The sequence below is a fragment of the Rhodamnia argentea genome, chromosome 8 (assembly GCF_020921035.1).
Source record: "Rhodamnia argentea isolate NSW1041297 chromosome 8, ASM2092103v1, whole genome shotgun sequence".
In the NCBI taxonomy this organism is placed as follows: domain Eukaryota; kingdom Viridiplantae; phylum Streptophyta; class Magnoliopsida; order Myrtales; family Myrtaceae; genus Rhodamnia; species Rhodamnia argentea.
Genome location: NC_063157.1, coordinates 1,055,078 through 1,077,673, shown reverse-complemented (window position 1 = coordinate 1,077,673; position 22,596 = coordinate 1,055,078). Strand labels below are relative to the sequence as shown.

General features: G+C 42.1%; 1 protein-coding gene and 2 pseudogenes across 1 annotated transcript; 2 read left to right on the top strand and 1 right to left on the bottom strand.

Moving 5' to 3' along the window:
• The first annotated feature begins 5,116 nt into the window (after window positions 1–5,116).
• Window positions 5,117–8,604, top strand: LOC115738087 (annotated as a pseudogene).
• Window positions 8,605–10,745: 2,141 nt separating this feature from the next.
• Window positions 10,746–21,355, bottom strand: LOC115738086 (molybdate transporter 2). Its single transcript, XM_030670590.2, is given in 3 exon segments — window positions 10,746–10,882; window positions 19,783–20,202; window positions 20,205–21,355. Coding segments are annotated over 2 exon segments (1,431 nt in total). The 5' UTR covers window positions 21,292–21,355; the 3' UTR covers window positions 10,746–10,882; window positions 19,783–19,858.
• On the top strand, window positions 12,715–19,253 carry LOC115738020 (annotated as a pseudogene).
• Window positions 21,356–22,596: the final 1,241 nt, after the last annotated feature.

Below are 22,596 nucleotides of genomic sequence, written 5' to 3'. Positions count from 1 at the left end.
TAACAGGAGCCAGATATAGGTACCAATTTGGAAGCTAGTCCTAATTTATGAGACAAAGAGAACGTTGGGATAAAATGGGGACTAAAGTTAAATTGGTGCCTTTTTTATGAGATTAAAAAAAAACAGTTGGGACCAGCCCGAGCTAAATTTGCTGTTTTTCTATGAGACGAAAAAATAAAAAACTTAGGCCAGAATTGAAACTCGAGCTCATTTTTTTTTTTAAGGGAATAGGACCAATGCAATTACTAAATACAAAGGGAAATTACTACTTTAAACACAACATATATCTTATAAAGTAAATTACTATTGTGATTTACTTCTTATAAGGTAAATTATTTTGTCTCTAATGGTCATCCTTATCTTGGAAAGTTATTTAGATGCCATTTTGATGGGGCAAGTATAATGGGTCATCTTAGAACCATTAGTTTTAAATTAACTGAAGAACGAGTCATGTTAAATAATGTACGCTATAATCCCTGCTGTCCAATGGAAGAGAAAACAATTGCAAATGGAATCCCACAAATATGTCACTCTCAATTTCTACGTAGGTCTATGACCACAAAAAAAAAATTTGTCTACATAGGTCAATTTATAAGGTGTCAAACAAAACAACCAGATCAATGCCCACCATGCGTCTATAAAATTCAAGAAAAGTCCGGCCTCTCATGTAAATACATCACATTAAAAAATGAGAAATTCCAGGCTTATTTTATGTCTTCTTTTCTTCCCCTCATGCATGTCGTTCATAGGAAGAAAAACATTTAACAAAAGCTACAAATAAAAGACAAGTTAATTCTTATCGTGATTTTGTGGACGTCTCAAGGGCTCCGCAAGTCTCTGAAACTCCTCTCTCATTGTCTTCAACAGTGAGTTTGTCTAAAAGTGTTTTGATCAATCAGAATCGCTTTGCGACTCTTCTCTCCCGATTTAGAGTTCTAAATTTGGAAGTTCTTCTCTCCCGATATAGATATGGGTTTTTTTTTTTTTTTTTGGTCGGAAAGCAACATTTCATTTAAATAGGAAATTTAGATGGATACATCGGGTGTGCTTCGGCACATAACAATTTCGAAAGAGTGGAGGGGGAGTGAGTTGTGCCTTTTCAACTTATAAGTGTTGTTGTTATATCCGTACGGTGATGGTGTTGAAAATGTCGAACTTGTACGTGCACCGCCTTTTGGCAAAACCATTGTTACTAGAGAGGAAGATTTCGGCGTGTGCTCATCACCCAAAATGGAGCGAGTTTCAGTGATCGGCCGTCGATTGTGCTATGATGTTATGACAAATCCTTTCTTGTGGAAAGAGAAAGTTGCTGCAAATTATACCTAATGGATCTATTTTTCATATTCGCACCAGAGTATAACGCTTTGTGATCCACTTTGTCTTGAAGCTACATACCTTTCTTTCAAGTGAAATGAAAATTCTCTTCTTAGCAAAAATAAAAAATCTCCATTCTGCCTATTAATACTCCTCGTTATCTCTCAGATTATATTCAAATCGAGCGAAAAGCTAACACTCACAATGGGTAGTGAAGACTCACCAAAGCTTCCTATTCTCAATTTCTCTAGTGAAAATCTGAAACTTGGGACAACTTTTTGGTCTCTACATTCAAGAAAGTGATCCAAGCTCTTTCAAGAATTTGGCTTCTTCGTAGCGAACTACGATGAAATAATCCCATCACAAGTTCATAATTCCACGTTTGGAGAAAAAAGTATAAAAAAAATCCTAAACTTTTTGGACCAATACCATTCTATTTTAAATTTTGCAATTGAAGTAATTTAGTCATAAATATTTTACATATGTGTCGATGTAATCTATCCAACTAATTTTGGCCGAAAATCGCTAACATAGAAGTCGGTTGTCCTATGTAGCACGACCAACATTAACGGGAGTAATTTTTAATAATTTTTTGAGTTTTTTTATGTTCTTTTCATTTTTTTCATTGTGGCCTTCGAGGGTCATTTTATTTTTATTTTTTAAATATTTTTTTTTATCTATTTGTTTTGATTGTTGTAGGCAAGGGTTGCAACCCTCATCCAAGCGAGCCCTCGCCCAGGCCATAGGGGTCGAGCCCTCACCAGATATGGCAAGGGCTCGATCCTTGCCCAAGCAAGGGTCACCCTCATCGGATCTAGCGAGGGCTCGACCCTTGTGGCCAGGTAAGGGTCATCAAGCCCTCACCCATGGTCCACGATGGCTTGGGCGAGGACGCAACCCTTACCAGCCATTGCAAAAAAAAAAAAGATAAAAGAAATATATATTAAAAAATTCAGATAAAATATTGAAAAATTTATAAAATATATCAACATTGATCATGCCACGTAGTTAACCGGCGTCTATGTCAGCGATTTCCAGCAAAAATTTACCAAATGGATTATATTAGCACAAATACAAAATGTTTATGACTAAATTGGACCAATTAAAAGGTTACAATATATTTATTATTTTCTTGGTACTTTCCCACGTTTGGCATTTTGCAAGAACTCTTCGCCTGGAAACTTGCCGTGGGATTGGACCGAATTGTTACGAGAATGAGATTTGAGAAGAGCTACGATTTCGAGAAGTATTAGGATTCTTACATTGGATCAATGACGTGCCTCCTTTGGCTAAATAAACACATCACAAGAAAACTCTACTGCTTGCTGGGTCCGCAAGTATAATTCACCTGCTACAAGGATTGAATTTCTATGATTGAACAACGAAATAAGTCTATCCTAGAAAAATAGATAAGTCAAGCTCAGATTAGAGGAATGAGTGAAAATGGTCCTGAAGTACTTCAATCCCACTAAACACTTAAGAGTTTGATAAATGTAAGTGTGTCGCAGATGATTGCAATACAAAATTCGATGTAGTTCCGAAGATAGCCTTACCCAGTCAATTTCCCAGACTCAGATCGAAATGTTGAGTACATGAAATTAAAATTGTTGAGCTATATGAAACGGGTATCGGTGATCAGGCAGAACAAAAAATGTTGAGTTCTCGATTCTAGTCAAGTTCAAGCAGTATACACCAAGATCGATTCAAGTTCAAAGGTTTCTATTGAGATACAAGTATGAGTTGTGTTAGAAAAGCCCCGCATCGATGTGGTGTGAAGTAGTTAACAAATTCAAGTTGGCACATAACTTAATAGCTTAATCTTTTGAATGAAAATGGGTCAAATTGGATATGTTGATGGATTCGAATTTGGGGGCCTTCTAAGCAATTTCCCCACGCGAAAGGTATCAGACTTCTCTTGCGCACTCTCAACAAATTGTATCAGAGCCAATGACCCACTCAAATATGTATCGGTGTTTAGAGAATAAATCAATGAAGGAATCTAGTGATCAACGCAATTTTCGGATAAGTAGGCATTGTGGTGTAGCAACGCGGACTTGATGAGATAAGTTAATACAAAAGGATACCCGAATTAAGGGACGGTAACTTAACACTGCAGTTCACACGTGAGGGGGAGATTATTGTTGAGATGCACGTGCAAGTTGTGTTAGAAAAGTCCCACATTGAAGAATCAGTGTAATGTGTAGCAATTAATATATCCAAGTTAGCCAATAACTCAATGATTTAAGCTTTTGAAGAAAGGTAGATCCAATTGGATATATTGAAGAGTTAGGATTTGGGCTACCTCTTGGCGGTCTCTCCATCCGAATGGTATCGGTCTTCTCCCGCACACTCCCAACAAATAATATCAGAGCTGATGGATGATTCATGGCTCACTCCCAATATGTATAGATGTTTGGTTTGGTGAATATATTAAGGAAGAAATCTGATAACCGACGCAGTTTCCCAATAGGTGGGCATTATGGTGCAGCAACACGAGGCCCCTGGTATGTTTCATGGTTCGCTCTAGAGAATACGACCAAGAATAAAGTTGGGCCCGCTGGTATGCTTCATGATTCGGTCCGGAGAAAACAATCAAGGATAGAGTTGGGCATTGGAAAGTCAAGTTGAGATAAATTAATGCAGAAGGATACCTAAATTAGGGAGGCAAACCTAACACTGGAATTCACACATGATGAGAAGATTGTTGAGATGCACATGTGAGTTATGTTAAAGAAGTCCCACATCGAAAAATTGGTATGTTGTAGAGCAACTAATATATTCAAGTTGGCTCATAATTCAATAACTTAAGTTTTTGAGTGAAAGTGAACCCAACTAAATATGTTAACGGGTTCAGATTTGGCCTCCTTTTTGGCTATAAGGGTATCGGACTTCTTATAGGTTGCTCCGTTACTCTTGCCAGAACAGCATCCCCAAAGACTACCAGCATTAGAATTCAGGTTATTCACAGCTTATGTTCCATGCAAACATATCTACGTATTTGTGAAATAGGCATCCGTATGTATGTGTGTATATGTAAGGTACTTGTGCGAGGAGCATTGTTGGGGTTGCATAATGATAAACCCAGAGCAACTTTGAACGGCTACTTAATGAATCTTTATTAGGTGGTAAGGATATATTAGTTAAATGAGGTCATCGATCTAGTTTACATGCAGGGTAGGCTTCACGCTCCAATATTAATTAACTCATAAAATAATACCTAAGAACAAGCATGGACTATATTTATGTACGTACTTGTTATGTCTTAGACCACCATCGGGAAACGTTAGGCCATGTGACATCTCACATGGATGTTCTGTATATGCCCGTCATCTTCTGTGAAGGGATCAAAGAACGGTCAACAGAAGCATTCAAAGAATTATATTTTACTTCCATCAGTACCAGTTTAATCAATTAAATATATAAATCCTATGCAATCCACATAACGACCGCCTAGGCCACAAGTGGCTACTGAACAAGAAGCAATTATTCTATGTAATGTTCAGCAGTTTTAACTTATTAATCACCATGAAAATCAAGTGACGATCGATCAACCGGCTGATTAATGCTTAATTTCATGAAAAGTTTGTCATATTTTGTTGGCTCATGTAAATGCTATCGTAGAATCTTCACCTCCGGCCGTCCTTGTCTTTGCTCTCGGCGACCTTTTCCTCCCCACAAAAGTTCAATTTCTCAGTTCTATATGCATGCTCTCAGTTCTATATTCATGCTCGGCATATTGCACCAATCTTATATATAGCGCCCAAAACCAAAACCAAAACCAAAGTTCGGCAATTCATAGAAGATGGGGTCGATGGCAGAGTTGAAGCTCCCGGTCGTAGACTTCTCGAGCCCGGGCCTCGAGCTGGGCACAGCCGAGTGGACCGCCGCGAGGGACGAGGTGAAGCGGGCGCTGGAAAGTTACGGCTGCTTCGAAGCCCGATTCAAGAAGGTGCCAGTTCAACTGCAAGAGTCGACGCTGGGCTCATCCCGGGAGGTCTTCGACTTGCCCTTGCAGACCAAGCTCCGGAACGTCTCGAGCAAGCCCTCCACGGTTATATCGGGCAGTACCCCGCGGTCCCGCTCTACGAGATCATCGGGTTCGAGGACGCCGACGAGTACGAGAAGCTGGATGGCGTTACCACTAGTTTATGGCCCAAGGGACATCCGAATTTTAGGTAACCAAATTTTTTTAAACACGTGTACCAATTACTCGTGATTTAATTTAGAATTTAGGAATGCGAAATCCTAGGTTCAGCTAACTAGTTTGTTATCCGGAGAGCTTCGCCTTTGTTTTTTTAACAATATTTGGGCGAAGTAATTTTTTTTTTATTAGATGTGGTTAAATAGAACATTATTTATCTGGTGAAACCTACCCTATGTAAAGTTGAGGGTTAGGATAGGAGAAGTTAAATATACACCATGATGGACATCCGAATTGTAGCTAATATGATACAACAATCATTTGTTTTGCGAAAAATAAACGATTTCAAAAATAATTTCCTAAAAATAATCGCTCATACTGCATGAAATAATTAATTAATTAAAGATATTTTCATTATCAACAACAATTCATAACTAAATAATTTCAGACAATAAAAATATTTTTCATTTATTCATTTTTGTAATCGATCCAATAGATCATTTTTAAGAAAATATTTTTCAAATCGTTCATTTCTCGTGAAACAAACGGAGCCTCACGGTTCACAAATGGTGTTAGAACTTATATTTAAAGTTTTTTTTATATAAATCACGATTTCAACTTCACTACATCTTGATGTGTGATTGACATAACCTATTAGACTACTAAACTTTTGGTCCCGACTCAATTAGGGATCATTGATCTTTTCTAAAACGTTACTTACTATCATTAACTAGAGAAAAAAAAACACTTTTATCGATTTAATCAGCTTTTCTTATGTAGATTCAATCAACCTTCCGATGGGTTATATACAAAAGTGGTGGGACAACTATCAAAGAAAAAACTCATAAATCTATTGTACGGATGTCAATCAAATACTAAACATTTAAATTTTATCATTTTTTTTAGTCCCGCATCTTTTTACGATTTGCCCATATAGTCATTCCATGCTAATTTTGGTTTGGAAATCACTGACATGGACGCACGGCGTGCCACGTAGGACAGACAACATTGACGTGGACCTTGTCGGACTTATTAGGAGGAAAAAAAGAAATTATAAAAATAAATTATAAAAATAATGATGATAAAAATTTTGCAACAATTGTCCATGTCAATGCCAGCCGTCCTTCGTGGCACGGCGGGCATCCACTTCAACGATTTTTATTCAAAATGGCCGAAATGATGGTACTGGAAAATCATCAAGAGGCATAGCACTCAATTAGCAGAATTGAAAAGTTTAGAATTGAATTATATATTTGTATTGCAAGTTTATGGTTTTTTAGGGCCCCGCTAGCATGACATCGAAAAAGTGTCAAGAAAGTCCTAAACCTATTGCATTTGTGCCAATTCAGTCCTAAATCTTTTTTTGATGATAATTCAATCTTAAATCTTTTATATTGATGTCGATTTAGTCCTAAACCTTTTTGTATTGGTGCTAATTCAATCCTAAACTATTTGCATTTTTTCTAATTAAGTCAATCCGATCAATTACGGACAAAAATCAACGATGTAGACGACGGTTGTCTTACGCGGCATGGTTGGCAGCGTCGTGGATATTTTTTAAATTTTTTTAATTTCGTATTAACATTTTTAAATATTTTTAATATTTTTTTGTTTTTCTTTATTAATCAACAAAATAATTAAAAATATTTAGAAATAGTAAAATAATATTAACAAATATCCATGTCAACGTCAACCATACCACGTAGGACAACCGATGTACACGTCAACAATTTTCAATCAAAATTGACTGAATTAACTCAATTAGGACAAATATAAAAATTTTAGGACTGAATTGGCACCAATACAAAAAATTTAGGACTGAATTGGCAACAATAAAAGGTTTAGAACTGAATTGGCACCAATGCAAAAGGTTTAAGACAGAATTGGCCACAAAAAAAAAAGATTTATGGTTGAATTGGCACTAATACAATAATTTTAGGACTTTTTTTACAGTTTTTCCGCATGACAGTGTGATGGCACTATCAAATGCCAGTTATAAGATCAGATATGAGCCATGCTATGATTGGTATATATTTTTTACCATTCATAACACTTGCGGTTGAGACTACATCAGCTTCTTAATTTTTATCTTTTTAAGTAACTCTCCAAAAGTGGTCGAAACATGGTATATACTGGGACTGAACTCTCTCTCTCTCTCCCTGCCAGCAAAACCATACAATCATACACGGAGAAGCTATCGGAGTTGGACAAGATGATAAGGAGGATGATCTTGGAGAGCCTCGGCTTGGATAAATACTTGGACGAACACATCAACTCCTCCAACTACCTTCTTCGTCTCACGAAGTACGCAGCGCCTCAAACCAATGACGAGAAGATCGGTCTCAGCTCTCACACGGACAAGATGTTCACCACCATCTTGTGCCAGGACGAAGTCCACGGCCTCCAAGTCCAGACCAAAGACGGCGAGTGGTTCAGCACTCGGCCCTCGCCGAACTCTTTCGTCGTCATGATAGGGGACTCGTTCTACGTAAGTCTTCATTTCGTTTTTTTCTTTCGGAAAGGATAAACTGAGGATTTCCGCATCTCATAACCTTATCATTCCGCATTCAAATCATCGATCTATGCGTTTATGTTGTCGTTTATTATCACCAAGCAAGACATTTTCATGTGCCATGAGATTAGTCACATCCCAACATGGCTTATCATTCACTAATTCAGTATTCATCTATAATGTAATCCCTCGGAATAGGATTTTGCAAGCGGATAACATATCCTATCAGCATAACAACATTGGTTTTGATGATATAATGTTAGCACGTCATGTGATACGACCATTGCATAACATATCGATTCTCGAACTCATTGCCTCGAGAGGGCGAATGGGGTTTTGGGGCGTGGATTAAAGACTACGTTCCTTAACACATGAGATGATCCTACAGGCATGGGTAAACGGCAGATTGCACTCTCCGCGTCACCGAGTCATGATGAGCGGGAACAAGGCGAGGTACTCGGCTGCACTGTTCTCGATTCCGAAGGGCGGGTACATAATAAAAGCACCCGACGAATTAGTGGATGAAGAGCACCCTTTGCTCTTTAAGCCCTTCGATCATATGGAGTTCCTGGAGTTCTACTACACTGAAGCTGGACAAACAGCTGAATCTGCCCTCAAAACTTATTGTGGAGTTTGATATTGGCCTACGCGGTTGTTGAATAAACAGTATTGCATGTCTGAATGCATGTATTTCTGCAATTTTCTTTCAAGTTTGTGTGAGAACGAGTTGTTTTCAACCTTTTTTAAGAACGCAATGGAATTGTTTTGGACGTGTACTTTTAGGCTAATCTAACAAAAGGGGGAGTAATTAAGAAATATGCTGCTGCTAATCCTCGTGACTTGTTTCAGTTTTAATTATTTGTTAACATGCCTAAGATTTGCACATCGATTGTCCTCAATGAACTTCCAATATCAATTGCACAGGGACCTATTTGACTTCTAGTGATGCACAAACTTGAAATTGAGATTACCGGTAATCATCATGCTGCTTCTTGTAACAGTTAAATAGGCAGTATCTAACGCGAGAGAAAGAGCAACACAAAGAGTGATGAGGATAATAGGTTCGGTCTCAAACTTTTCAATTTTGTCAATTTAGTCACAATCCTTTACGCGGATATCCGATGCAATCCTTCCAGTCAATTTTCATGGAAATATCGCTGACGTGGCGGTGTGCCACGTAGGAAGGACGACGATGACTGGACCAATGTGTCAGCGATTTCCGGGGCATTAGAATTTCACGCAAAGGTTTAGAACTAAATCGACGAAATTTAAAAGGTTTGGGATTGAATTATCATTCGGACAATAGCTTTAAGATTGATTAGATAATCCCAAATATTGACAGGCGGAAGATGGTAGTTTTGCCTCTCAAGAGGTTAGGAACTTCTGCTTTCTTGACATAAAGGAAACAAGAAACAAAAGTTATTGTAACGATCATCAATCTACAACAAATATCAAGCCAAGTCTTGAATAATCGTGCAATAAAGGAGGGGAGACACCGTTTCCGATTGCGCCATTGCTTCTAATTAGTCGAGAGGTTTTGTGATTGTGTGTATATATGGTTCTCTCTTTCTTAAAAGGAGCTGTATACTTTTTTGTAAATAGCTACTACCTTGTACTCGTTTGGTTCAGAACTTTGCTTTGAGAAGTTTCTGACCTTGAGCGCTCTGAGTAGGCTTACTCAGAGCAGCAGTCGGGAAGAGAGTTGCGTCTTGTCGCGCTAGTGTCACGGGCCAGTGCTCAGGACCGAGATCGTGCGGTGATTTAGGCTCAGGGGATCGATGGATCGCCTAAGCGAAAACTTGCCCAAGGATCAATTGTTCACGCTCTCTCTCTCTATATATATATAGACTCTCGTTCTCTTCCAGAAAAAAAAACTCTCTCTCTATATAGAAGAGAATGAGAGTCCATTGCTTGTTGCTTGGACCCCTATGCTTTGTCTTACATGAGGTGTCTTTTGTAAGGGACTCTTCATCTCACCTTGGCCGAATGATTGAATGGCCTGCCCAGGTCCGGGAATACCAGAATTCGCGTCTGGCCATGTGTCTAGCCGCCCTGGATCATGCTTGGCCGTAACGGGTCGCTTGTGGGTCATTGTGCCTGGTCGGCGTCTTGACTCGTGGCATGTATCGCGGCTCATCCTGGCACAAGGATTTTGTTGGGCCGTGATACTAGAAACCTTCTCTGATTGGGTGAAGAAGCTACTGTCGCATCACAAATGCTTCTGATACTCTGATCCTGCGCATTCCAGAGACCCACATGGCCTGTGATTAGTTCTGCGATTACATAGTGGAAATAGGTGCTAGTTCAGGAGTCGATGCCCGGCAAGCGTAACCAACGTACCCGTTAGGCATTTTCTCATAACGGGCGGCGAGGTGAAGATCCATCTTTACCCTACAATCTGCCGATCGTTAGCCTCCCTTTACGCATCTCTGCACTGGCCACGTTACGACCTATCCAATCGGAAAGAGGGCCGTTGACGTGGGGATATTCCTCAGCCGCTGGAACCTGGGAGTCCTGGAACGAGGAACTCTTATGAGGTAGCTTCATTTCATGAAGCATCAAGCATGCCCTCTTGGAGAAAACTGTCTCCGGAGACGGCGTTTGTATGCCTCGGCTTGAAACATACTGCGCAAACTCATTCACTTGCCGGGCAACAAAATCTTTGATTTGGCTGATACACAGTGTAGAAATACGATTTAGCACTTACCAGCGGACCATTCTTTCCCGATTACCGATCTATCTCGAGAATCAGCTTATCAAGAAGAAGGGCAGATGAAGTTTCATCTCGGACCGAAGCTCCAGTATGCAGATTTTATGAATCAGTACAGAATGCGGTTTATACAGATTAGTTGTACAGATACCAGCTTGCTATTATCTAACACCAGAATGGTACAGCATTAAACATGCCTTATGAACTTTGCTAACAAGATTTGCAAACCACCCATCTTCAATTTTTTTTATTTTTTTTTTCTTTCTTCTTTTCGTTTCTTTTTTTTTTCTTGTCGAATGTGGCGGCAAGGGCCAGCCCTTGCCTGCCACCGGAGGAACCTAGAAAAAGAGACAGAAAAAAATATAAAAATTTGAAAATTACTAAAATATTATTAAAAATATCCACGTCGGTACCGACCGTACCACGTAGGTCATCCGGCTTCCACGTCAGCAATATCCGATGAAAATTAGCCGGAATGACTGAATTTGCTCTAAGTCAAAAAATTTAGAACTAAGTTAGCACCCATAAAAAGTTTAGGATTAAATTGGCACCAGTGCAATAAGTTTAAAACTTTTTTTATATTTTTCCCAAAAAACCTCTACTGCTTACTAGATCCACAATTATAATTCACCAGCTACAATTTGATCAACGAAACAAGTGCCAAATATATCCTTAAATAAGTCAAGCTCAGATTGCAGGAATGAGTAAAAATGGTCCTGAAGTACTTCAATCCCACTAAACACTTAAGCGTTTGATCAATGTAAATGTATCATAGATGACTGCAATACAGAAGATCGATGTAGTTCTGAAGATAATCTCACTCTGCTGATTTCTGAGAGTTGAATCGAAATTTCGAGTTACAAATGTTGAGCTAAGCTTGACATTATCAGAAATGAATCGGGGATCGATGCTCGGGACGAACATACAACATTGAGTTCTCGATTCTAGTCAAGTTCAAGCAGTATACATGGGGATCAATTCAAGTTCAAAGCGTTCTGTTGAGATGCACGTGTGAGTTGTGTTAGAGAAGTCCTACATCGAAGAATTGGTGTGATGTAAAGCAGTTAATATATCAAAGTCGGCTCATAACTCGATGACTTAAGCTTTTGAGTGAAGATGGGCCAAATTAGATATATTGACGAGCTCGGATTTAGCTTCTATCCATGCGAAAGGTATCGGACTTCTACCCGATGGTAGACTTCTTGGTTTGGTCTCGAGAAAGAGACCAAGAATAAAATTAAGCATTAGAGATTCAAGTTATTAATGCGGAATGATATCTGAATTAAGCTAATATATCTCAAGTTTAAACTTTTAAGTAAAGATGAATCTAATTGAATTTGTTGACGAATTCAGACTTGAGCTCCATCTTGACAATAACTGAATTTGTTAACGGACTCGAATTTGAGCTCCATCTTGACAACTCCTTATGAGTTGCCTTGTTACTCTTGCCAGTGGCATTTAAACCGCATTATTTTATTTTATTTTATTCATGTTTACGTATTTGAACGGCTGCTTAATGAATCGTTGTTAGGTTGCAAGGATATAATAGTTAAATTAGGTCATGGATCAACTTTACGTGCTTGTTTTGTCTTGGGCCACCATCGGGAAACACTAGGAAAATTGAGCAATAAATCAAACTGAATCGAGAAAAGATCATGTGACATCTCACATGGATGATGACCTGTAATACTCAGCAGTTTTGACTTATTAATTAGGTTCTGTCTTAACAATGAGAAAATAAAAATAAAAATAAAAAAACCATGCATTCTGCAATATTCAGCAGTCTTAACTTATTAATTATGTCGCCAACTTTGTATCGCACATAATCAATCACCTTGAAAATCATAGTTTATGTAAATGCTATCAGAACATCTTCGTCCTCCGACTGTCCTTGTCCTTACTCTCGGCAACCTTTTCTTCCCCCGCAAAAGTTCAGTTTTTCAGTTCTCATTCCTGCTCGGCATATCGCACCAATCTAACATTCAGCGACCAAAACCAAAACCAAAACCAAAACCAAAGTAAATCAATTCATAAAAGATGGGGTCGACGGCAGAATTGAAGCTCCCATTCATAGACTTCTCGAGCCCGCAGCTCGAGCCGGGCACAACCGAGTGGACTGCCGTGAGGGATGAGCCGAAGCAAACGCTGGAAACTTACGGCTGCTTCGAAGCCCGGTGTGAGGAGGTGCCCGTCGAACTGCAAAAGTCAATGCTTGGCTCGGTCCGGGAGCTATTCGACTTGCCCTTGCAGACCAAGCTCCGGAACGTCTCGAGGAAGCCCTACCGCGGCTATGTCGGGCAGTACCCCATGGTCCCGCTCTTCGAGAGCATGCGGTTCGACGATGCCGACGTGCACGGGAAGGTGGATGGCCTTACCACTAACATATGGTCCGAGGGACATCCAAATTTTATGTAATCAAATTTCCTGTAAACATGAGGTTTTACTATATGCTTTGTGACTCGCGATTTAATTTAGAATCTAAGAATGGAAAATCTTATGTTCAAGTAACTAGCTTGTTGTCCAGACAAAATTCTTACTCGGTTGGTCCTAGGTAACTCACGTATTAGATTTAACGACTAAGAATTATGGAGCCTTCGTCTATATGTCCAATTAAGGTCTTGGTAATTTTTTTTTTTTTAATACCACAAACCAGATTTAGAAAAAGTGAGACTTGGGCGTGCATGGAGACACTTCTACTCTAGAAATCAACTTACGGATAGAGTTGATTTTTCTACTTTTGCTTCTGAGCAGAAATTGATTTTTCTACTTACGGAGAGAAGTAATTTTTTTTTTTTACTTTTTCAAGTGGATTCAAAACGCCTTCTGAAGCAAAAATGAAGTTGCGTAACCAAACAAATTTCTGCTTTAGAAGCACTTTTGGAGTAGAAATTCTATAATTCTACTCCATAAGCATTGTCATACGCGCCCTTGACTTCCAGATTCGAGAGAAAGACGTAGTGTGGGTATAGGCGTGACCAATTAGGCCCTCGATAGACCGAGTTCAATAAAAGGATTATTATTGAACTTTGTCGATAAAATTTCGGATCGAAAGGACGTACGTGACAATTTTGAACAATTCAAATATCGTTCGATTTCGATTGGGTCTCGAAATCTTGGTCATCGTGACTTAGGATTTTTAATCCTCGCGCCTAAGCTTTTCTCGGACCGAACCTAGCCCGTGAAAATCCACATTTTATTCTCAATCGGTTGAGCCAAAAATCCAATCGGTCCCGATTTGTCAAATTACGAAACCGTCCTTGGATATTATTCATGTGAGACAAAAATCATTAATTTTGAAGAGATGGGTGGGCCCCACTTTTGGTCAATTCAGCCCCCACTAGTCAAAGCCACGTGACTTCTCTCTCTCTCTTCTCTTTCTCTCCCTCACGTCTGCTGCCCCCCACCCCTGTTTTCCTTCGCGCGACTTCCTTCCCCTCCATCACCGAACCATCTTCTTCCTTAGCGATTTTTGCCAAACCACCACATCCATCCACCACCTTACTCCTCAGTCCACTGCTCCTCACCGCCTCCACCTCCGGCCGCCGCAGACCCGCTGGAAAGCCCAGAACAGCCCCGGCGCCGGACTGCTCTGTTTTGCGTCCGAGGAGTGCCCGAGTTGCTCCGGCCGTCCCGAGCCCCTTCCGACCACCACCCACCACCACACCATCTTCCCCTCGACCTCCAGACACCATCCCACCGCCACGCGCCGCCCCGGAAGTCGCGAACAGCCCCAGAACAGCCCGCTCAGTCCTCTTGCCCTGTTTTGCGTCGATTTGCTGTTCGCCGTCCTCTGCTGCGTTTGAGCTGCACCCACTAGCCGCCGACCACCCAAAACCATCCTCCTCCACCTCTAGTTGTCCCACGAAGTCGCCGGAAGCCGATCGCCGCCCGTAGAGCTCGATTTGAGCCCCGGACAGCCTCCCCTGTTCTGCTCGTTTTCCCATGTTTCTGCACCGGTTTCTGCACCGCTGCTGTTCGGCCGCCTCCGGCCACCGTCCGCCGCCCCCAGCTGGTCCCGAAGGTCGTCCTCGACCTGTAGGTGAGTCCCCCAGCCTTCCCCAGCCTCGCCTCAGCCCGTGAGATCGATTTTCCCCCCAAATTCAGCCCGGTTTCCCCTGTTTTACCTCTGTTAATTCTGTTTTTCAGCTTCCGTCGCTCGCCGGACCTCCAATCGATGAGCTGCTGCCGTTTGCAGCGATTTCACCGCCGAACTCGTCACTGTTTTCGGCGTGAACAGTGTCGCCAGAACAGTGCCGCGGTGAACAGTGTTTTCCGGCGTGAATAGTGATTTTCGACCCCGGTCTCGAAAATCGTGTCCGACCCGACCTCGACCACCGTTTTTGGTGAGTTGATCCTAATCCTTGGTTAGGGCGCTAATTGCGCCTAGAATTAGTTAGCTAGTCGGTAGGGCAATTAGGTAAATTTGATTATGGTCGGATTAGTTAGAAACTCGGTTTAGGGTAAATGACCATAATCGATTAAATTAGAATTGTCTGTGGCTAATTGTTATTAGATGAATTTGACTGTATATTGTGATTTGATCGCGAGCGAGCGATAGGTTAAGGACGAGCGATCGATTGGCGATTTTAAATCAAATTGGCTAATTAATGACTCTGGCACGAAATTGAGCCTTTATGTGGCCTAATCGAATTGGTTTATTCGTGTTGAATTGATGACTTTGTTTGGGCGGATCGCCGCGTTGAAATGTTAATTTGAGCATCCCGGATGCTCGTTGAGTGAATTGGCGTCCGCTTGGGAATTGATTGTTCCGTGTGTCTTTGCGGTGTTTATTTGGTAGTCTGCATATGCATATGACCGTGTGCAAGATCAAAGACATACTTTAGCATGAAAATGGCCTTGGGCCGAGTCTTTGAGCACGTTTGTGTGAGCATCCGGCCTAAATCAAAGAGAATAAATTGATTGATGTGTCGGGTGTCTTGTATGGTCATATGAAGGAACGATGATGGGTTTTCCCGGCAAGTTAACTGTACACATAGTACACACCGTACCATTTTTATGGAACCACACGACTTGCCGAAGCACGATAATTCATGCCCGTATGGTACGTACGGTTTTAAGGGATTATCGGATGCCGTCAGCTTGTGATGGACCGAAGCCCGTATAGGGATGCCTACTTGCCGTGCCGTGCGGTGCCCGGATACACCTTGTAGTAGCCGTTGCCGAGAGGGAAAAGGAACGTGCCCGGTCTGCCGGAAGAATGCGGGATCGCATTAATTGTGAGAGTCGATCACGCCGGACGCGTGGATCCTCATCACCGTGGCGCCAAGGGCGCGATCATCGTTAATAAATGGACTTGTGTGGTGTCCAGTGCATACTTGTGAGTGCGATGCATGTTCGGTTGGTTGTCCGATGTGGCTGTTGAGTGGAGTCAAGCATTGCATTATGTGTGGCTGAAGGCTGGTAAGTATGCATGTGGGTGATTATTGCCATGTGATATGATTGTTGGATATATGGTTATATCGCGATGTTATAATCCTCGTGGTTAGGATGTTTTAGGTGAATCGGTGTCCTAACCGAGCTTAGGCTTGATTCACTGAGATTTATATCTCACCCCGTTGTGGGAACCATTTTCAGGTCCCAAGTGATGGAGCTTTATGGATACTAAGGCCAAGTTATGAGGATAGTCTTTTGGAGTAGATGAGAAGTTAACCTTATCTGACCTAGTACCCTTTTGATTATCTGCCTTGGTATGTATTTCCTGCTATGCTATCCCTGTTTACTTATATGTTGTTTGGGAGTGAACCGTTTCCGCATGCGTATATAATTGAAAGGTCGATAACGCGCCTGGGACGTTATCCTTCGTGACCTCGTGGCGAATTGGTAGGGATGTCGCGGGCTCGAGAGTCGGGGCGTGACAATAGCGGCCCAACGCACGCCAAAAGCAAAGGTCTTGATGTCCTTTCCTTTGGAAAAACTAGACATAGAATTAGCACTACTTATGCACGCTCAAGTGTCATAATTTTTGTGCGGTGCTCACTTGTGTGTTATAAGTTTTAACAATCATTAAGTTGTACCACAACTTTCAATTGATAAATTGAGTGTCATAATAGTGTTTTTAATGTCGGCAAAAAAACTATAGCACTCGAGTAAGCGCGGGGCACTCGGATGATCGGGACAAAAAAAAAAGTTATGACACTCAACACCATACATATTCCTACGGTGATTAGTAGAAGTGCAATTAAAATTCCTGAGGAGTTATACATCGGTGTATTAATAAGACCATTCACTATTTCATGACACTTGTGATGTCCTTTTTCCTCTAAATTTGTGACTTCGTTATTGTTTTCTTGATAAATTTGAGCGCGGTAATTTTTTGATTGACCGTGGGCGATAATAGAACATAATTCATCCGGCGAAAATTACCCTAACGAAATTTGTGGGGTGGGAAACGGAGAAGTTGAAAATTTCACCCTAAAGATCTAAGAAGATAAAAATCTACATGGACCATTAATCAGAGCTTCACATTTCAAAATATTATCGGATGAATCCACTCTATGGATGATGTGATAATCAAATAGAGTTGTTCATGGTTCACGAATTATTGGGATTTCACTGTTTCTTGATATGTAATTGATATAGTTTATTAGATTGTTAGCTTTCCGTCCCTAACTCAATCGGGCGTCATTGATTGTTTCTAATTCTATGTGGCTCGACGGAAGATCCCAATTATAAAAAAAAAAAATTAATAAAAAGAGTTAATAAAAAATTAAAAGATAAGCCAAAAACTTAAAAAGTCAAAAACGTAAAAAAAAAAAAAAAATTGCAAGTTTTGCGGTGACGAGGGCTTGCATACAGCCCTCGTTGCTTCTGAGCCTTAGCCAGTGGCAGATGACCCTCACCAATCACAAGCGAGTGCTCAACCTCACCAGCGACGGCCAGGCCCCATCAACCTCTTGCTTGTGGTCGGTGGGGGTCACCAACCCTTCCCGCTACAAGTGCAAGCCTTTTTTTTTTTTTTTTTTTTTTTTGTATCTTTTTAGTTTATTGTTTAGTTTAATTTAATTTTTTTAAAAAAATTATTTCTAACTATAAAAGTCCATGTTGAGCCCACGTGGACTCCATTTGTTTAAAAAAATTGCCACGTGGATTGAGTTTTTAAAGAAAAATTGCCACGTAATATTAAAGAATTAATAATAAATGCCACGAAATCACTTTAGACGGAATATCTTACCCTGGCATTTAAGTAATCTTTTTTTTTTTTAATTTGGCATTTAAGTGAGCCGATGAAAAATTCTGGTGCCGAAATAAATGTCGTGAACAAAATTTGGCACATTAGATGTATTCCTACCCAAAAGTGACTGAAACATGCAATACACTGAGACTCTCTGTGCCAACAAAACCATACAATCATACGTGGAGAAGCTATGAGAGTTGGATAAGACGACAATGAGGATGATATTGGAGAGCCCTGGCATCGAGAAATACTAGGACGAACACATGAACTCCACCAACTACCTTCTTCGTCTCATGAAGTACGCAGCGCCTCAAACCACTGTCGATAAGCCCGGCGGCCTCCACTGTTAGTGTCACACGGACAAGAACATCCTCACCTTCTTGGGTCAGAATGAAGTCGACGGCCTCCGACTCCAGAACAAAGATGGCAAGAGGATCGAGGCTCGGCCCTCAATGAATTCTTTCATCGTCATGATAGGAGACTCGCTCTACGTAAGTGTTCGTTCCTTTCCTTTGGAAGGAACACCGAGATTTTTCGCATCTCATCTACCGATCAAGTATTCGATTTTGTTCAAAAGACCATTCTATATAATGACAATGTCGAAATAGCACGACAATATTTGCTTTGGATGATGTACAACCATTACATAACATATCAATCCCTACATAAACATATCAATTCCCAAACTTAAATTCCCTCGGGAGAACAACTGGAGCTATGGGGCACAGAATAAAATACATGTTCCTTGACATGATGAGCGGGAACAAGGCGAGGTACTCGGACAGTCGGCGATAGCGATTTCCGGCACGTTAGAATTTCACGCAAAGGTTTAGGACTAAATTAACAAAATTGAAAATGTTTAGGATTGAATTGGCATTCGGACAATAGCTTTAGAATTGATCGGATAATTTTCCCAAAATATTGACCAGCGGAGAACGGTAATTTTGCCTCTCAAGGGGTTAGTAACTTCTGCTTTCTTGACATAAAGGGAACAAGAAACAAAAGTTCTTGTAATGATCATCAATCTACAACAAATATTAAGCAAGTCTTGAATAATCGTGCATTGAAGGAGGAGGGACACCGTTTTAGATTGCGTCATTGCTTCTAATAGATCGAGATGTTTCATGATCGTGTTGGTACCAGCGTGTGTGTATATATGGTTCTGTCTTCCTTAAAAGGAGCTGCATAATTTGTTGTAAATGGCTACCATCCTATACTTGTTTGGATAAGAACTTTGCTTTGAGAAGTTTCTAACCTTTAGCTCTCCGAGTAGGCTTGCTTACAGCAGCAGTCTTCTGATACTCTGATCAAGTGCATTGCAGAAACCCATATGGCCTGTCAAATAGGTGCTAGTTCAGTAGTTGATGCCCGGCAAGCATAACTGATGTACCCATTAGGCATCTTCGCATAACAAGCGGCGAGGTGAAGATCGATCTTTACACCACAGTTGGCCAATCATTAGCCTCCTGATACGCATCTCTGCACCGGCCACGTTACGACCTATCCCAACCGAAAGAGGGCCGGGGACGTGGGGATATATTCCTCAGCCACTGGTACCTAGGAGTCCTGGAATGAGGACCTAATCTGAGGTAGCTTCATTTCACGAAGCATCAAGCATGTCCTCTCGGAGAAAACTGTCTCCAGAAACGGCACTTGCATGCCTCAGCTGTAAATATACCACGCAAACTCATTCACTTGCCAAGCAACAAAGTCTCAATTCGGCTCATACATAGTATAGAAATCTCATTTATCACCAAGAAGGGCAGATGAAGATTCATCTCGGACCGAAGCTCCAGTATGCAGATTTTATGAATTGGTACAGAACGCAGTTTATACAGATTACTTGCACAGATACCAGCTAGATATTATCCTACACCAGAATGGTACAGCATTGAACATGCCTTACGAACTTTGCTAACAAGATCTGCAACCCCGAATCTCCCCGAAATGTAATGCTGGAGCAGCTACAATCCCAACTATACAGCCTCAGGGAACAATATGAGTCCCATCTCCAGAATCTTTGGACGTAGAACTCCAAAGCCTTAACGAAGAACACTCCATTTGCCTCAACTTCAGCAGCAAGAACAGCGTAATCCCGCACCCAAATCCCAGTGCAGCGCTCGACCCAGTCAAAGACACAGCAGCACACACCAACATCACGAAAGACTCCTCCTTCGTGTTCATATCTCGTGAAGCCATCGCCAGTTCGATCCCGGCAAACAGCAACAGCACCCCAAGAATCCCAATTGGGAATTGGTTCAGTATCCTCACAAATGAATTCCCAAACAACAACCCGAGTGCCAACTTCCCGATTCCGAGAAACACCACCGAGCGCCGCTCCTCCCCCCAAAACGGTACTGCCCCGCTAGCCCCCCAGCTCCATGGCACACTGGCATTGCACCAAACCAGCAACCCACGAAATTCATGATCCCTACACTGATTGAAACCGACGTGGCCGACAGTTCCCTATCTGGGAACAAATCGGCAGACAGTTTACACACCGCAATCACCGAATTGAGAATGGACAGAGGGATCTGTGGAATCGCGGCGCGTAAAAACCCACTCTTCCAGTCATCCCAAGTAATTCTCAACAGATGCAGTTTCGAGGGGCCGAATTTGAGGCTGCTAAAGATTGAAGGGTCGCGGATGACGCACAACACCAATCCAAACAAGAACACTAACAGAGCCGAGGGAATCGCGGACAACATCCTCAATCTACGGTCAATGTTTCGCGTAGGTCGCAACAATTCAACATCTCCTCCATCATCGTCATTTTGATCCATACAATCCGAGCCTCGAACATCTGTTGAAACATCATCCCCAGACCCAGTAGACAACACAAGAAACAGAACAGCAGCAATCGCGAGGACAAGGCCGTCGAGGCCGAGCCACGGCCTCGCTGGCCCGGACTTGGAGGTGACGAAGTCCTGATCATACCTTATGTACTTGATCGCGGAGAAGGCGAAGGCCAGGCCCTGGGACAGCTGGACGCCGCGGACGACGGGGAGGGGGATGTAACGGTAGAAGAAGGACATGAGGCCGGTGGCGCCGAGGAGGAGGAGGACGGCGGCGGTGGAGAGGCCGGCGGCGGCGATCTGGGAGGGGGAGAGGTGGGGGGTCTCGGAGACGGCGACGGCGGCGATGGACTTCATGGGCTGGACGGGCATGGGGATGCCGAAGAGGAGGCCGGTGGCAACGTTGTAGAGGGCGGTGAAGATGAGTGTGGTGGAGAGGTCGAGGTGGGAGACCAGGGTGAGGGCCAGGACGATGGGGATGTACGTGCCGAGGTCGCCGACGGCGCCGGAGAGCTCCGAGGAGAGGGCGGTCTTCAGGCGGAGGTGGCGGCGCCACCGGGTGTGGAGGAGGAGCGGCGTGGTGTCGGTGGCGGTGGCGGAGGCGGAGGAGCGTGAGTCTTCCATGGTGGGTTTGGCGACTGGAGAGCGGACGAGAAGAAGAAGCCGGGATTGAGTGAGGAGCGAGGAGGAGGAGGGTCGGTTGGATATTTGCGGCTCTTCATGTATTGGTCGGGGCAGACGTTTCAAGACATCTCGCGAAATGACAAAAGTATCCCTCAATCATATAACTCTTACGGTGGAGAACGTGTTTGACATATCGGGTAGTATTGTCATCTCGTGTCCGCAAATTGTTTGCCCCCGATTCAATATAAGAATATTGACAACGAAAAATGATCACATCTTTTTAATCGATGCGATGCTGATACAGGGCTCGGTGTTTAGTCAATTTTATACGATCGACAGGACATTAAGGGCAAAGGAGCACGTCGATGGCCACGAATATCGATAGCCAAGTGTTGTTATCGACGTACGATGACGATTGGTTGGCGATTAACACTTAATCGACCTTAGCGATGAAGGCATAAAATCGAAAACGATAAAGATGCCGATCGAGAAGTTATCTACAGTTTGTTAAAGAAAAGAGCGACGTGACAATTGAAAAGTGCAACCGCTTATAGACATGGTGAAATATAAGTTATAATTTATACTTTGAGCATTAACCATTGAGAAGCCATTACGTTGTGTAATAATAGGTTGTATAAATTGCATTGAAACGTTCCATAGATCTCGATTGTCAACAGAAACAACGTATCATTCTATTTATCAATTTGACTCTTCAGGCCTCGTACATACTTCCTCGCAGTGTAATTAGAGCTAGTTTATGTCGTAGTTACAACCCAACACTTCCTAATGGAATCGTCACGGAACTCGATTGCAACGGAGAAACCGATGATCTAATCTTTCGATGAAAGGGGGGGCCGTTCCCGAAGGAACAAAGAGAGGACTGAAAGTTTCGTCGATGGGGGAATCCAATACGTCAAATCCACGCATTAAGCCAGCTACCTCAATCATTGGATCGTCAATCTCATGAAGAAGCCTTTCTAAGGAGCGCGGGGCCTCCCTCGATGATCCCTAGGTTTAGTGGAGAGGTGTCGGGAGGAGGACAAAGAGGACATCAAATCAGGAGAGGGAGAAGCGTACGCGAAAGTTTGAAAGGTAGTTAGGAAAAAAAAAGTTAGGTAATTCTGAAAGTCTGGTTTGACTCTTTTGGGCATGATGAGGGCGCGTTGAAAAAGAGGCTTTAAAGGCCTCGCCATGCGAAAAGCCCATTTGGAATAGAGAACTGCTGGAGCAAGAAAAGGACCGTTGGACTCTCCCTAATTATATTGCAGCTTTCTCCTCATGTTCCTGAAGAGAATTAATGACATT